General features: G+C 32.5%; 1 protein-coding gene across 3 annotated transcripts; it reads left to right on the forward strand.

Moving 5' to 3' along the window:
* Window positions 1–1,418: 1,418 nt before the first annotated feature.
* LOC131644239 (nuclear pore complex protein NUP98A-like) lies at window positions 1,419–6,950 on the forward strand. Of its 3 annotated transcripts, none has more exons than XM_058914681.1 (13): window positions 1,419–1,554; window positions 1,670–1,793; window positions 2,408–2,551; window positions 2,701–2,877; window positions 3,008–3,604; window positions 3,739–3,960; window positions 4,056–4,642; window positions 4,847–4,934; window positions 5,041–5,101; window positions 5,202–5,298; window positions 5,479–5,550; window positions 5,641–5,803; window positions 6,688–6,950. In XM_058914681.1, exons 2-12 carry the CDS (start codon window positions 1,715–1,717, stop codon window positions 5,800–5,802), a joined length of 2,286 nt encoding a protein of 761 aa, XP_058770664.1. In that variant the 5' UTR covers window positions 1,419–1,554; window positions 1,670–1,714; the 3' UTR covers window position 5,803; window positions 6,688–6,950. The 3 variants fall into 3 exon arrangements, with proteins under 3 accessions (XP_058770664.1, XP_058770663.1, XP_058770665.1); XM_058914680.1 differs by having other exon boundaries at window positions 2,999–3,604; window positions 6,688–6,949; XM_058914682.1 differs by lacking the exon at window positions 6,688–6,950 and having other exon boundaries at window positions 1,420–1,554; window positions 2,999–3,604; window positions 5,645–5,799.
* The last annotated feature ends 10,299 nt before the right edge of the window (window positions 6,951–17,249 follow it).

Here is a 17,249-nt window from a genome sequence, read left to right on the forward strand (position 1 = left end):
ATGTGTACGAGATGGTTTGGAAATACGGGCTCCCTTGAAAGCAATTATTTGGGATTTTGGAGTTAGAGAATCTGAGAAATGTGAATAAGCAACTTCATGGTAAGATAGGCTCCGCATTGTTGAATTCATATTATGTACTTTTCGCCTTTTTTGCGTACCTTTGGTTTTTATCGGTTACGAAGGCCACCAAATTCCGCCCCATCCACCAAAACACGTCCCGCCTATTCGTTCAATTCGTCCAACCTTAAGTTCATTTTTTTAGTTAATTTTAGTAATTTCAATTCTTGATGGTTTTATTTTATACATGAATTTATATAATATTTTTAAGTAAAATTTATTAAAAAGATACTTTATAAAAAATTATTCAAAAAATAAGTGAAAATCTAATTAAAAGATAAAAAAAATCTAATAATCTATAAAAAAAATGAAAATAAATAAATAAATAAATAGACAGACAAGTCCACTGCTGACCAATTCGCCACCTTGGCAGGGTAGACTAGATTTTTAAATCTATTTCTATTTGGCGGACTTGTCCATCCTACTCTTTTTTTTTGTTGACAAATTTAAGATAGAACAGGGCGGAACAGGTGACCCATCCTGCAACAATAATATCTCATATCCTCGTCAAAAAGATACAAAAGTTATAGTATGACTGTATGAGTGATAGGAGAGAGATTTAAAAATATTGCATTCAAAAAATAATAATAAAGAAATTTAAGAAAATATATTGTTTTTGAAAAAATAAAACAAATAATTATAAAAATAATAATTAACATATTTAAAGTTTTTTATGAATAGATAGATTTTTTTATGAATGGACTAGATTGATTTTTTTTTTAAAAAAATAATAGATTAATAATGAATAAATGGGTTACTTTGATAAATCAATTAACAATCAAATCCAAATCAATTCAATCTATCTATTTTGCTACCCCTATAAATTATATTATTCTTTATCATTCATTTTAATCATAGTTTGTTTTTAGATAAAAAAAAAGTATGAAAAATAAATTTTAAAAAATTATTTGATAAATTTTTTATGCATATAAATTATTTGCTTTTAGATAAAAGTATGAAAATAAATATATTAAAATTTAGGGTTCAATCTTTATACACTATAAATATAAAAGAAAAAATACACTATCATATATCGTAAACTTAAAATGTATTATTTTTAAAGAAATTAAAATAATAAAAAATAAATAAACAAATCAGCAATTATGATTAATTAAAAATATGAAGTATTTCTATGTGTATTAATTAAATTCTATATTTTATTCTATGCATATTGAAAAGTATATATTAGAGAATGAGAAAACCTAAAAAGAGATTTGCTTTTAGTATAAAAAAGAGTCGTTTAAAATTTAAATAACCCTTAACGGCCCTGACGGAATTCTTACGCCATGCAGTTTCTATAAACAAAAACAATATTTGACTGCGTATTGATTTTGACGGTGATTTCACGCTATACATACAAAACCTGCTTATATATATATTAGTCGCTTATTACTATTCTTTCTCCGTTTTCCTTCTTCTCGCTTCACAAATCACAAGGTTCTTCTTTCTTTTTCCTTTTTAACTCAACTTATTTACATTATCCATTCACGTCGTCATAGTAATAATGTCGATGATTAATGCGTTTTTTCTATGATCTTGCGTTTGATTGCAGTTAGGGATCATCATCAAGGTTCACTGTATTTGGAAACTTGTGACGATGTTTCCGCAACAGAATAATTCAAGTAACAATCCTTTTGGAATTCAGTATTTTCTGATGCATCCAAACCATTTTGTTGGTAGGTTCAATCTTGTAAGACCGAATTTTGAATTTATAACTTATGACTACGCGTGTGTCTGGTTCTGCAATAAAGAAAATTGATTTTGAGTTAATTGATTATGTGAAGTTGAACGGTCAAAAAATCAAATTTAGAATCAAAAGTTATAAACCCTAGCTTCAAGTTGAATCAATTCTAAAAATTATAATCAATTTTATTCGAGAATAATCCAAACGTGAAACCAAACATTCAGTATGTCTTATAGCTTATAAGTTTATACATTTTAAAAAACTTGTTAAGCAACTCTAGTTTTCTAACTTATAACCTTTTCTTATAAGCTAATTTTAGTAGTTAATAGTTTATCATTTTTTTTTCACACAATTTTATCCTTGTTATTTTAATTAAAAAAATATATTAGTTAAATATATTATTTTATGTCATTTTACATTAATAAGATAATTTAATTGTTAATTTTAGCAAACAATACGAATTCAGTCGTTTAGTTTATTTGCCATCACATAGGAGCTATCTTATATAAGGTATCATCTATATAAGGTATCTACCATAAATTAGATTATCAGTTTTCAAGACATAGATTCTTTCTAGTGCTTCATACCCAGCATTTGGTTCTCCAGGAACTCCTGCATCTGGGGCTTCAAGTTGCATTGTATTTTGTTTCCCAAACATGTGTGCATTTGGTCAGTCTGGTTCTTTATTTGGTACCAGCAGCCCATTTGAGAGTACAACTACAGCCTTTGGAGGCCACAATTCTGCGTTTGGTGAGTTCAATAGTATTTTAAATTTGATCTTCTTTCTGATAACTCTATTTTCAAGATGCTGGAGGCTTGAATAATTAGTGTCTATTTTGGTATCTTAAATTCTTATGCCATTGTAATTGAGAGTGATCTATTAAAATTTTCTTGTGCAGGATCACAGGCCCCCATTCCGGCTTTTGGAAGTAGAGTAGCTAGTTACTCAGCTACAACTGAAACAGATAGTGGTAACATACCACCTGGAAAATTGGAGTCCATATCAGCCATGCCTGTTTACAAAGATAAAAGCCATGAAGAGCTAAGATGGGTGGACTGTCAATTAGGATATAAAGGTAATTATTAGCATCTCTTGGCTTCCTTTTCTGCCTTTTTTTATTATTGTTGTATTGTTAATTTGTTATTGTTATATTTTGCGGTTTTGTAATCCTATCTAAGAACCAACTCTCTTCCTAGGATCATCAGCCTTTGGTCAGAATCCTGCTTTTGGAGGTTTTGGCTCTACTACTACTCCAAGTCCATTTGGAAGTGCCACCCAACCATCACAACCAGCATTTGGAAGTAACACCCAACAATCGCAACCAGCATTTGGAAGCAGCATATTTGGTTCCTCAACACCTTTTGGTGCATCATCCCAGCCGGCATTTGGTGCGACCAGCATTCCTGCATTTGGTGCGTCCAGCACCCCTGCGTTTGGTGCGTCCAGCACCCCGGCTTTTGGTGCGACCAGCACCCCGGCTTTTGGTGCGACATCAACCTCAGCTTTTGGTGCGACATCAACCTCAGCTTTTGGTAACACAGGGGGTGCATTTGGCATGTCAAGTACTCCTGTGTTTGGAGATGGGGGAGCCTTTGGGGCGTCAAGTAGTCCTGTATTTGGCTCATCAAGCACATCTGCATTTGGAGCTTCCAGCACTCCTGCTTTTGGTGCTTCTAGTAGCCCAGCTTTTAGTTTTGGCTCGTCCACTCAGGCTTTTGGTCAGTCTAGTTCTGCATTTGGTTCCAGCAGCCCTTTTGGCAGTACAACCTCAGCCTTTGGAGGTCAAACTTCTTCGGCATTTGGTGAGTTTAATAGTTTTTAATTTTTTTCTTTGTGATATATCTATCTTTACGATGCAAGGGACTCGAATAATTGCATTTTTTTTCTGTATCTTATGTCGTTATCGAGAGTGATTTTTTCATATTTTTTAATACAGGATCACAGACTCCCACTCCAGCATTTGGAAGTACTGGTATGGGGCAGTCAGGATTTGGAGGTCAGCGAGGTGGAAGTAGAGTAGCTAGTTACTCAGCTACAACTGAAACAGATAGTAGTAACACACCACCTGGAAGATTGGAGTCCATATCAGCGATGCCTGTTTACAGGGATAAAAGCCATGAGGAGCTAAGATGGGAGGACTATAAATCGGGAGATAAAGGTACTTTTAAATAAATATATTAAATTGAAATAGTTTGATGATTCTTCAAGCTTTCATTGGTGTTGACTGATTGTCTTGACTTATTTCAATTTCAGGAGGACCACTTGCCTCTGCTCCACAGCAAACCGGTATGGCTGGCTTTAATTCATCTACGACACAAACAAATGCCTTTTCTCCATCACCTGTATTTGGTCAATCATCAGCCAATCCTTTCTCTAGCACAACACCTAATTCTAACCCATTTGCACCGAAGACTTCAACATTTTCTTCTGGATTTGGAACTTCAGCTCCTGCTTTCAGTTCATCGGCTTTTGGTTCTTCAACGTCAGCAGCAGCACCATCCATTTTTGGCTCATCCTCATCCCCGTTTGGTGCCAACTCTTCGTCGCAGGCATTTGGGTCATCCTCTTCCCTGTTTAATACTGCAGCTCAGAGTACATCTTCACCATTTGGCTCAAGCATTTTTGGCAACACCCAGCCATCCCAATTATTTAGCTCTGCAGCCCCTACAGATTCACATTCTAGTTCTGTTTACGGTCAGAATACCTCCCCCTTTGGGCAGACTGCCGAGTTCAGTCAATCAAGCTTGTCCAGTTCACCTTCGTCAGAGCTTGTTGGAAGCATTTTCTCAAGCAGCACGTCACTCACGTCTAACGCTCTGACAGGTTTTGGCCAAACAGCGGTGAGTAGTTTTGATAATGCTTTTCGCTTTTAACTTTGTTTTTTTGTTAGAGATCATGGTTTTTGAGGATCAAACTGCATCTTTGTATGTTACTGTTCAATACTTGTCCATTTAGTTTTTCTGCATGACAAACATTTGCCTACCCCACCTCCAGTTTGTACTAGATTTCATTTTCTATTATCCTTTTTTACTATGTAACTGCAGCCGTCAATGTCAGCACCACTCCAATCTTCACAACCTGCTCAGTCAAGTGGTACCTTTTCCTTTAACAACTCTGGCCAGACACAACCTGGTTAGTTCAATATTTTTTGCTATGAGTGCACTATATTTTTAGTTTCATGCAATAATTGAATGATTAATGTTTCAAATCCATTGTTTTGTTTTGCTGTCATAAATAGTTTGTGCAAGTAGCTTCATTGGAACTGCAGGCATGTTTGGTCAGAATAATTTTGAATTTCAGTAAGTTATTTTATTTTGGTTTTGTGCAATAATTTAAATTATTGTATACCTTTTTCAATTAAATGACTTTTTTGTTGACTGGATATTTTTGTGTTTGCAGGGCTATTCCCCAAAGTTCTACGGTTGTAACAGCAGCGCCCGTTACAAACTCATTTGGAACCACTCCCTCTGCTCAATGTGAAAAATCCAGCATGCCTGTAAACAATGTTTCTTGATTTTAACTTCTGATTCTGTTGATTTTTTAGGCTGGTTTTATACTTTAACATAAGTCCCTCTTTATTTGATTTATCTTTTCAATGCTAACTATGATCAAACCCTTGTAGACGGTTTTACATTTTATGAAAGCTAATAAGTGCCAAACTGAAACCTCTTTTCAGGTCCAAGACAAACCTGTTACCTTAAGGCGAAAGAAAATCCAGATAAGGACAGATAAGAATAGGGGACCAAAGGTGAATAATTGAGTTGAAACTTTATTTGTTATGATCAAGGTTTTTGTAATAACTAGGCTTATGGTATGGCTTAATTACATTGTTATGCAGCCAGGATTTGGAGGTCAACAAGGTGGAAGTAGAGTAGCTAGTTACTCGACAACAACACAAGTAGATACCGGTTTAATATTGGTGGATATATCAGCCATGTCCGTTTACGAAAATAAAAGCCATGAGGAGCTAAGATGGGAGGACTATCTATTGAAAGTTTAAGGTACATCTTTTTGTTAGTTATGAAAGAAATAGGATGAATGTTGTTACATGTATTTCTCGACTAAAGGCGGGTTTAAATAGAGAGAACAAAACTAATATTCGATTCAAGGAGAGACTTAGGAAATAGAAATAAATAAAAAAACATAAAATGTTTTATGACAAAGTAGAGAGAATCATGAGATTCTTCAAGATCCTCTCATATTGGTGAATAGATATACCATTAGTATGGGAATATGCCCAGATCGGTTTAAGGGTCCTATGGCCTAATCTTTTTAAGTTTGACCTGATCTGACTTGTTAGTTTAAAAGATTAAGTTTAGACTTTTAAAACTTTTATTTAATTTAATAGATTAAGTTTACGCTATAAAAAAAGTCTATAAAATCTTATAGACCGACTTATAAATACATGACTATTAAAACCTATTTTTATATTAAATAGTTTAAAACATAAAACCAAAATTCATTTATCCCACACAAACAAAACTTTAAGGAACCCTTTTTCTATATTTATTCATCTATTATATAGTATTTTGATTTGAATATGTAATTGGTCCATATAAATATAAGTATTATCTTTTGATTTTAGTCTTTGTAAAAAAATTTGTTCGGTTTTGGTATTTGGAATTTTTTTTTTTTTGATTTTGGTCTTTATTCTTTTATTTTATTCGTTACAAATTGTAATGAGGAGAGTACATTATTAAAATAAAAGAATAAAAACTAAAAATAAAATAAAATAAAAATGTATTTGCAAGAACGGAAAGAAAACAAAAAAAGTTGCAAAGACTAAAATTTAAAAATGATATATTTGTATGAACTAATTACATATTTATCTAATTTTTTTAGTCCGATAACTAACATATGTGTATTTTTTTTTCTGGCTTTGAAGGTTGAAAAAGATGACAAACTAATCACCTTGAAGATTTGATATCATTTTTGCTCTTTGGATTTTGGATGTGTTTTGCTGGTTCTGAAGAGTTTAGATTTGAAGATTTGAAGTATTTTGTTGACTTGAAATTCGATTCCAAATTTTTTTTTTTTTTTTATGATTTAGAGTGCATTTAAATTTGGTTGTTACACACTAATTATCAACATGTTAGTAAAATGTTGTAGCATTCTTACTAGACCTGTAGTGACATATTTGTGTTATCATTTTATTAGCTTTCAATTCAGTAGTTATTTTATTAGTTTTTCTTAAATTTCTTAAATTGTAGAAACTTTCAAAGTGTTTAGTGGGGAATACGCTTTTAAATAGATTTGAAGTTTATTTGCTCTATTTTTTAGGTAAAATTTACTATATACAAATCTTAGTTTGAAATAGATTTTAAAATCATACAAGACTTTTAAAAAGTAAGGGTAAGTAAAAACTATGATTGGTGGAATATCAAGCCTCAGTCTAAAAAATTTAGGACAATATTTCTCTCACCGGTGGAGAAATACTTTTATGAAAATTAAAAAATGATTTTTAAATTTCGAAGGTACATCTTCAAACGCTCTCGTAATTATTAAATTAATGTGTATTTGAACAACATCTTTATTTTGTCATAATTTAATCTAGAAATATATTTCCGTAATAACCTCGTAATAAACACTATGAGTCACGCTTTTTGTTTTGGTCATAATTTAGTTTAAAATGCATCTCCATAACAAATACTAATATACATTTTTTTTTTTATAAAACAATTATATTAAAGGAATTAACTAGGCACAAGCAAAGGATAAATCAACACCACTCACGAGAACCTAGCCCTTCACAATAAAGAGCAATAGATACACCACCACAAAGAAAGATTCCCTAAAAGTATACATTTCCTTACGGATATACATTTTCTTAATCACCATTTAGATAGTAAAATTTAATATATTTTTTTAAAGATATATTGATGTAATAAACCATGTATTATCACTATACTATTATAATAATTTTTTATCAATTAAATCACACATTGATCTAATAAGATGAAAATGTGATATATTAGAATCAATTCATAACCCATAATATTTTGTCAAAATAATAAATTACAAACGATAGTATTATCCATAATCCTTAATACAAATACTATCATATTAAGTATATCAAATCCCTTTGTTTGTTTGTTGTCTCATGTATTGCAATGTCGTTTGTGCCTCAGATAGAATGGCATATACAATGGCTCTCCCATAAATGCCTTCGAGGAAGTATCCTCTCTCTAGACCCGCTCGCGCAATACGACAACATGCATGTAACACATCAACAATATAATATATCCTAGCATGTTCCTCCTCTAATATCTTATGATGAGTAGACCTAGGTGGATCTCCCTGAGCATCTGATGTCATGTAAGGATGTGACACTCTAAAATATCACTGAATGTAGCTGAATGTACTACTTTACAGACCATGTGTTTTAGCCGATACTAGATGATTAATCATCATACATGACATTTACATCTTTACAGACCATAGTAAGAGGAGCAGACACTAAACGTTCTCTTAAAACAACATGCATAAACTCAAATTGGCGCATGAATTGCTCAGGCGGATGTGGATATATCAGACATGACCCACATACCAACCATCAAGAGTAGAAGACGATGTCATCCAAGGAACGTGTCTGATGGTGATCGTTGTACAGTCATAAGCGTATATTATCTTCTATTGTTTGGTAAAAAACACTCTGAAAGGGCTCGATCAACTGATTTCCTCTAAGAGAGACGAATTCACAAACATGTGGATGATCCTTAGTGTATTCATAAACATATCACTAGTCGGAGATGAAATTCTGGCGTAAGTCAGACTTCAGATGTCACACAGGATGCTAAGATATCTGATCCAACATTCAGGTAGCAAGGTATAGACGTAGTAATCAGAAAAATAATAAACAACACAAGAATTGGTAACCCAGTTCGGTGAAATCACACCTACTCTGGGGGCATACCAAGCCAGGAAGAAGATTCACTATTAGTAGTACTATTTTATGTAAACAACCTCCGTTTTACACGTAAACAACCTCTGGTCTATCTAGTCCCTAACCAATGACATCTATATCTTAGAACCCCCCATCTAAGACATGAAAACCTCTGCTCACTCCCAACCATCACAATGGTGTTATACAGTTTCCAGTCCCAGGATCTATATTAACGACTTAATATCCTTCTCTCATTCTATTATTTCCATTCTTTAGATTCCTATCTTGAAGTTGCTTTAAAGCTTCCTTCGAGAACAATAATCCTCTTTCCTACAGGCTTTGAGGATCACAATGGTAACCTTCCCACTGATCGGGAGGTTTACCTGACCTAGCCCTAATGATTACATCGTTTCTATTCTCGGCTAGCTTATTTTTCTAGGTTAAAATGCTTCTATTTATAACCTATTCCCAACTAGATTTGGGATTCTAATCGCAGCTTAATTGTTGTTACAAATCTGTAACACCTATTGCTAAAAATTAGGTCTTCAATCAAATCTCTCTAAATTGCATCCAATTATAGAAAGTCTTTTATTCTTCTTGATTCTCTTTGACCTTTAAATTTACGCCTTTAACAATTGCATAATATTCCCTAAATATTCTACATTATTCAAAACAAACTGAATCGTTCAATTCAGCAGGCATGATGTCTTGCGCTTCTTCAAATGACATGTTGTTCCAGATGTTGAAGATCTTAAACTAAACATGTTATGACATCTTGTAGGACATCTTCTGTACCTGTTCAATAGCAAATATGTCCTATCTTTTCTTTCATATTATTTGTTTAACAAAAATCTGCCAATCATAAAATACAGAACTAACAAGAGATACATGGGAAGTGTTGGAGGATTCATGCTTTAAAATGATGAATATGAAATATTAGTAATGGCGTAGCACTGCTGTTATAAAAATGGTACAGTAAAAATAACAGTATGTCTCAATGCACATGCTCTATGACACATAGCATGTTCATCATCATCATCGGCCTGCACTGTCGCAGCCAGGTGGTGTGCATAGAGGTTCTCCAAGAAACCAAATCTAGCATGACACCCTCTTGTGTCTTCTATACCTTTTAGATTATCCTTTATGTCATCTCCCAAATAGTTTACTAAGCATCGGGTTTGGTCTTCTTCTAGTGGTCTAATAATCTTCCCTTGATCAGAAGATGTAGCAGGCATGACACATCATCCAGTGTGATGGACATCTCACCATGCGGAAAATGAAAAGATGACATCTCATAGTGTTATCTCTCAATGAATACTAACAAAAAATTATTATTAATAGTAGTATAACTGATCATGCGTAAATTTCGCAGTCTGGATAGCTCCATGGCATCGAGAAACCTCTAATCTTAGGATGTCGCAGCATCGCAATCTTCCTACCATGGTTGATGAATTTTAAAGTGTCACGGTACTACAAAAAACACATCATAGTCAGAAATTTCAATTAATATAACAAACGCGTTTGAAATAATAAATACAGATAATTTTTACCTCTTTGTCTCACATGTGCTTGACAGTATGGTTTGTATACAAAGGCAGTAGCGATGTGTCATGCGGGCCTCCTCCAAATTCCTCAGGAACAACTCATCGACAACAAGTGTATCAAACCTGAACTGGTAGTGCTTCTGGGGCAGCAGCAGGTGACACCTGCCTCCAGGAACATGAAGCAAGAGACACCTGAACCCTAGAAGTTGACGCATATACATAAAATGAACTTGCATCAAGTGGTGGTCATGAGGGTCAAACTATTCTCTTTGAACAGATGCATATTGGAACACTCTATCGAGCCTTAACTTCTCTTGGTTGTCAGCCACGTTACCTATGACTAAACCAGGCATGCCAGACAAAGTAGAAAAAATCAAAACCTAATTAGTGACATTCAAAATCAAACCAAACAATGAAGACATGAAAAATATGGAAGTACACTTTTGTACTCATGAAAAATCAAAATCTGAAACAATGCAGAAGTATATTTCCTTAGTTACTTACAACTCAGAAAAGTGAAAATGGCACAAACGTGGGGAAACCAAAAAGGGACAAAACACACTCAGTTATACTTTCGAACAATGACTATAATTACACACACACACATACACATACACGTGTGTGTGTGTGTGTGTGTATATATATATATATATATATATATATATATGGCAAAATATCCTTTTTGGTCCTTTATGTTAACCTCGGGGTTTATTTTGGTCCCTTAACTTCAAAAAGTGTCATATTGGTCCCTTAACTCTTCAAAAGGTGTCATTTTAGTCCTTTTTATCATATTAGCGACGGATTTAGCGACCGATTTTTGAGTTTTTCCGTCGCTAATGTGGCAAAAAGGACTAAAATGACACCTTTTGAAGAGTTAAAGGACCAATATGACACTTTTTGAAGTTAAGGGACCAAAATGAACCCCGAGGTTAACATAAGGGACCAAAAAGGGTATTTTGCCTATATATATATATATATATATATATATATATATATATATATATATATATATATATATATATATATATATATATATATATATATATATATATTACACAATCTAATGTTTCTATATTTAGAAAATTGAATGTCAAAAAAGTTGGATTAAAAAACTTAACGAATGTGTAGCTGATGATGAGCACTTCAATTAATTGGACGTTGAGAGTAGAAATTCACAAACTACTTGGATTAGATGGAATATAAATGAAACTTGGATTGGCAAAAAAATTGGAAGTGAGAAATTGAAGTGAGAATTATTTTAGAGTGTTTTTGTTGGAAATGAGGAAAGGGGTGTGACACGTAGTTGATTAAAACCCCGTCTAAAAGTACACTTTCATAAGTTATACAAAGATACATTTCCGTATTAATCTTTGGCCAGGTGAGGGTGTGACTCACTTATGAATAGATTTAGTGTGGATTAGGTGCGTCCAAAAGTACATTTTCGAATTCAATAGGCAGTTTTGGTTTTTTTACAAGGGACCGCGAGCACCCTTAAAGATGGGAGAAGTAATCCCAAAAATCTATCGTAAGTCATACTCAAGTATTTCAAAGTTTGGTTTGGCCTATTCCTAGACCTATCTACCATGTCTAATTGGCTTATCAAATGTTCAAAGACAAGACTTGCCAAGTTTTTAGTTAAGACATATGTAGTTTGTAGACTAGAGGTCACAAACACTGGACATGATTCTAGCCTCTAATTTATCTTTTATGAAATGATGGTCAATCTTAAAATGCATGGTTCTATCGTGCTGAGTCGAGTTGTAATATTGCTTATAACAATATTCTTGTAAGAATAAAACTTCAACGGAAGCTCATTTATTTATTTAGTTCCTTTAGAGTCTATACCCATTCATAAATCTCTTAATCCATAACCTTAAACTCTTTGCATTACTTGCTAATTGCGACAACCCTTTATTTTTATTCTTCTCCATATTACAATATTACCATAGACATATTCATTATATTCAAAGGTTGATCTTGTATATGTGATTGCATAAGGAGGAAACACATTTTTTCACTAATCTTAAAAATACGCCCTTTATAGAATATCCTTCAAAATGTTCCTTATAAGGAGAATGGATCTACATAAACACTAAGGGCAGTAAATTTCGATTGTATCATCTCCAATGAAGAAAATATCATCTTTAATAGAAGTATTATTATAATAATATAACTTCAATGGAAGCTCAATTTTATTATTTAGTTCCTTTGAAACTCTTTGAGTGTACACCCACTCATAAATCCCCTAAGCCAAAACCTTAAACTTGGCTTATGCACTACTTGCTAATTGCAACAATTCTTTTTTTATTCTTCATGTTACAAGATTACCTCGAACATATTTATTATATTTAGAGGTTGATCTTGTATATGTGATTAAACATGTCCATTGTGCATCAAGGAAAATAAACACATTTGTTCACTAATCTTAAAAAATATAATCCCTTTCCATAATAGCATTCAAAATGTTCCTTATAAGGAGAATGCATCTACATAAACATTAAGGACATTAAATTCCGATTGTATAATCTCCAATGAAGAAAATTATCATCTACATAAACAATATAAGGGCAATAAAGTTCCACTAAAGGGAGAATTTTGTGAATAAAGTGTGGTCAACTTGTTCTTGAATGTACCCTTTTTTCCTTACAGACTTAGTGAGTCTTTTAGACAAAGTTCTCAAAGATTATGTTGAACCGTTAAGACTTTTTCAACTTGCATACCTTTGATATGAATTTTTCTTCAAATACAAGAGGGACGATCCATGTCTAGTTCTTATTCTAAATTACCAATGAGAAGACTTTTTTAACATATAGTTTATGTAGATGCCAATCTAGGTTAACAACATTAGATAAAAATATTTTGACATTGTTAAATTTTACAACAAGAGCAAATGTCTCGGAATATTATATGTCGCAGGTGTGAGTGAAATCCTAAGCCACCAAAGGAGTCGTATACCTTTCAAGTGACCTATTTGAATTATACTTCATAGTAAACATTCATTTCCATTCCACAATCTTTTTGGCCACATGATAGTAAAAATATTTTTGTTTTTTTAAAGAACTCTCATTTTCTCAAATACAACATCCTCAAACTTTATAATTTTTTGAGCACCTTGTACATTATTTAGAATCTCTATATTAGAAAATTGTAGGTGACAAAAAAAAAAGACCAAGACAAGTTTGATTATGATATAAAATTGGTCCTATGATGCTTAGTGCAAAATCTAACTAATTTTCTAATGATTATTGGATCATATATATTAGGATTCAAAACACAACTCTCAAAAACACGATGGTGGACAACATTGTTAATGTTGATGAATATAATATGGATGACACATCAAACGATGTCAATAACAATGATGATCACATTGAACAACAAAGGGGCAGCAAGATGAAGTGATTCTATAAGAGAAAAATCACAATGATCTACCTCAAGAATGGAGGACTAATCAAGATCACCCTATTGACAACATAATTGGAGACATAAGCAATGGAGTATCTACTAGCCTCAATCTTAAAAATACTTGCTTAAACATGGCTTTTGTTTCACAAATATAATCTTTTAAAATCAATGAAGCCTTGGATGAAGAACAATGGATTCTTGCTATGCAAGAGGAATTGAATCAATTTGAAAGGAATAAAGTTTGGGAACTTATCCTTGGATCTAATAGTAAACACATTATTGATACTAAATGGGTGTTTAAAAATAAACTTGGTGAAAATGGCATAGTTATTAGAAATAAGGCTAGATTGGTAGCATAAGGCTATAATCAAGAAGAAGTTATTGATTTTGATGAAACATTTGCGCTTGTTTCAAGATTAGAGTCTATTAGATTATTGCTTTCATATGCATGTTCTTTGAATTTCTAGTTATTCCAAAAGCGTATTCTTGAATGGATATATTCATAAAGAAGTTTATGTAAGTCAACTTTCGTGCTTTGAAGATTTCAAAAATCTCTCTCATGTGTACAAATTAAAGAAGACTATTTGGCTTAAAGCAGGCACCAAGGGCTTGGTATGATAGATTAAACAAATTTTTATGTGAAAGATGTTTCAACAAGGGAAAAGTGGATACACCAATATGTATCAAGAAGATTAAAAAAAGCATACTTTGTTAGTTCAAATCTATGTAGATAATATTATCTTCAGCTCCCCACGTGAAACCTTATGTGAAGAGTTTTTAAGCATGATGCAAGGAGAGTTTTAAATGCCCATGATAGAAAAACTTAATTACTTCATTGGTTTTCAAATCTAAGAAACGAATAATGGAATATTCATCATATTGCAGAGAACTTTTAAAGAAGATTGAGATGAATAATTCAAAGAAATTGTCACTCCAATGAGTTCAAGCACTTATATTTATCAAGATGAATCTCAAATTACAATTGACAAAATAAGGTATAAAGGTATGATTGGTTCATTGCATTATCTTACTATTAGTAGGCTTGGCATAATGTTTAGTGTTAGTTTATGTGCTTTTTATCAATCATGTTCAAAAGAATCTCATCTCTCTTCTATTAAAAGGATCATGAAATATCTGAAAGGAACCATAAATGCAGGTTTATGGTATCCAAAAGGTAGTCTACGTAATTTGGTTAGATATTCTGATTTTGATTATGCTGGATGCAGATTGAAAAAAAAAAGCACAAGTGGAACTTGTCACATTTTATGAAATGCACTAGTTTCTTGGTGTCGTAAAAAGTAACCATGTGTTTCCCTAAGTACCACATAAGAAGAATATATTGCTGCTGGAAGTTATTGTGCACAGGTACTTTAATTAAAGCAATAAGTATCTGAATATGGTTTAAACCTATGATGCATTCCTATAAATTTTCACAACACATGTGCCATGAATATAACTAAAAATCTAGAAATGCATTCAAGAACAAAGCACACGGACATCATTTCCTAAGAGACCGTGTTCTTTAAGGAGATGTTGAAAACACATTTGTGGATACTCATGATTAATTGGCCGACATTTTTACAAAACCGTGAGCCAATGAATCTTTCTATAAAATAAGAAGAGAACTGAGAATCTTGGATGAAAATGAAATCTAAGCATGAACATTCATATGGTGCACAATTCTTGTCATGATGATCTTAAAGGAAATTCATCCATTTTTCATCAAAACAAGTGGAACATTCATCAAGGTACATAGTATATCATGTTATTTCCTTGTGTTTTATACTTGTAACATTAATTAATTATGTGTTTGCATATGATTTGGTATGGGTACATGGGTCAATAGTCTCTTAAATTATTATTTTTTTTAATTTTTGGGGTTGGTATTCAAATACTGAATTCTGGTAGTCGGATACTAGTGTGAAAAGCTCCAAAAACATGTCCCTACTTTGAGTGTTATTCGAATACTACATTTTTGTAGCCAAATACCATATTGATTTGTCCCATATACATCGCATTGTCTCTTTTTTCTTCATTATCTCTCACCTTTGCCCTAGTAGTCGAATACAACATTCTCTCACTCGAGAACCCATAACTCAAAGCTCCCATATGTTCATCTTCAAAGAAAAATTCTCTCATAAAACCCTTAATCCTTCCATCCTATACTACTCATTACATCTTTGTCATCTTTAAAAACCATAAAACTCCATTAAAACCCCAAAATTTCAAAAATCCCCCAAAACTCCATTTTCACCATGAGTTTAAGGAAAAGTGGTCCAAGGACAAAGAATCCTTATGTGGGTCTTCCACCTAGAAGGAATCAAGAGGAAAATCCAGCAAACCCCTCGCGTCTCATGCATACTCGTGAGGATATTGAAAGGATCAGAACCATGTACTTAGACAAAATGCTCATCACTATCATATATGGTACTCTTGACACCTTTATTTTTTTCATTTGTTGAGTTGCTCAAATTTCAAAAGATAGAGAGATTTATCAATTACCCTGAACCGATGAACGTTGACTTAGCAAGGGTGTTTTATTGCAACCTTAGTATGCATGGAAGTTCTTCGTACTCGTCTGTTAAAGGAAAAGTCATTAAGCTCGACTCTACCAAAATTGGTGAAATTTTGGGAATTTCAAAGGAATGTACACATTTTCATCCTGAAAAATTGTATACTTGGGAAGGATTTTTCAAGAAAATTTTTTATGTGTCTATATGTTGATTGGATGAATTTGAGATTCAAAATAAAAGGGAGAGTGCAAATTCAAATTATGTTAGAACAATACTTGGTGTTTGAAATCTTAATATAGATAATAACTTATTACACTACTTCATGTTTTATATTTTGGTTCCTAAAGAAAATAACTATTCTCGTCATACTAAATTTAAAATTTAAATTATATATGCTTTGCTGAATCATATTCCTCTATATTGGGCTTATTTTGTTAAAACAAATATGAATAAGTCGAGTGAAGCTGCAGAGTTACCATATACCAAGGAAGTAACCAAATTCTCAAGCATCTTGGTGTAGATTTTGATGGAGAAATTTATTTGTTAATGGAGAAATAAAATGTGTTTGATCGTAATATTTTACCTAGAATGAGAGTTGTTAGGAATGAAGCAAGCGAGACCTTTGTCCATAAGAGTGATTTATCTATATCTTCTAATGGACCTTCATAATATAAAGTCATTACCAATCAAATGATTATGGATAAGATTAACGCCTTGGAAACCTGTATGATCAACAAAGTTGAATCCATTGAAACCTTTATGATCAACAAGTTTAACTCCATTGATCACCAAAGTACAAACAACCAAAGAACCAGAGTAAAGAAAAATATATAATTAAACAAAGTACAAACATAACTTAAATGAAACCAAAGAATCAAATTATATTAGTTTTCCCATTGTGTGTATGATTATTATACGTGTATGTTATGTTCTTTGTATGCTTTGTTAGAAGATTGTTATCCCACTTTTTAAATAATTTTGATGAATTGAAACATTTTTCATTTAAATTCAAACATTTTTCAAGTGTTCTTTCATTTTCATGAATTGAAACTTTCTGCATAACTTTCAAATTATTCAAAAGCATGAGAACTAGGCTCATGAA

The sequence above is a fragment of the Vicia villosa genome, linkage group LG1 (genome assembly GCF_029867415.1).
Source record: "Vicia villosa cultivar HV-30 ecotype Madison, WI linkage group LG1, Vvil1.0, whole genome shotgun sequence".
Taxonomy (NCBI): Eukaryota; Viridiplantae; Streptophyta; class Magnoliopsida; order Fabales; family Fabaceae; genus Vicia; species Vicia villosa.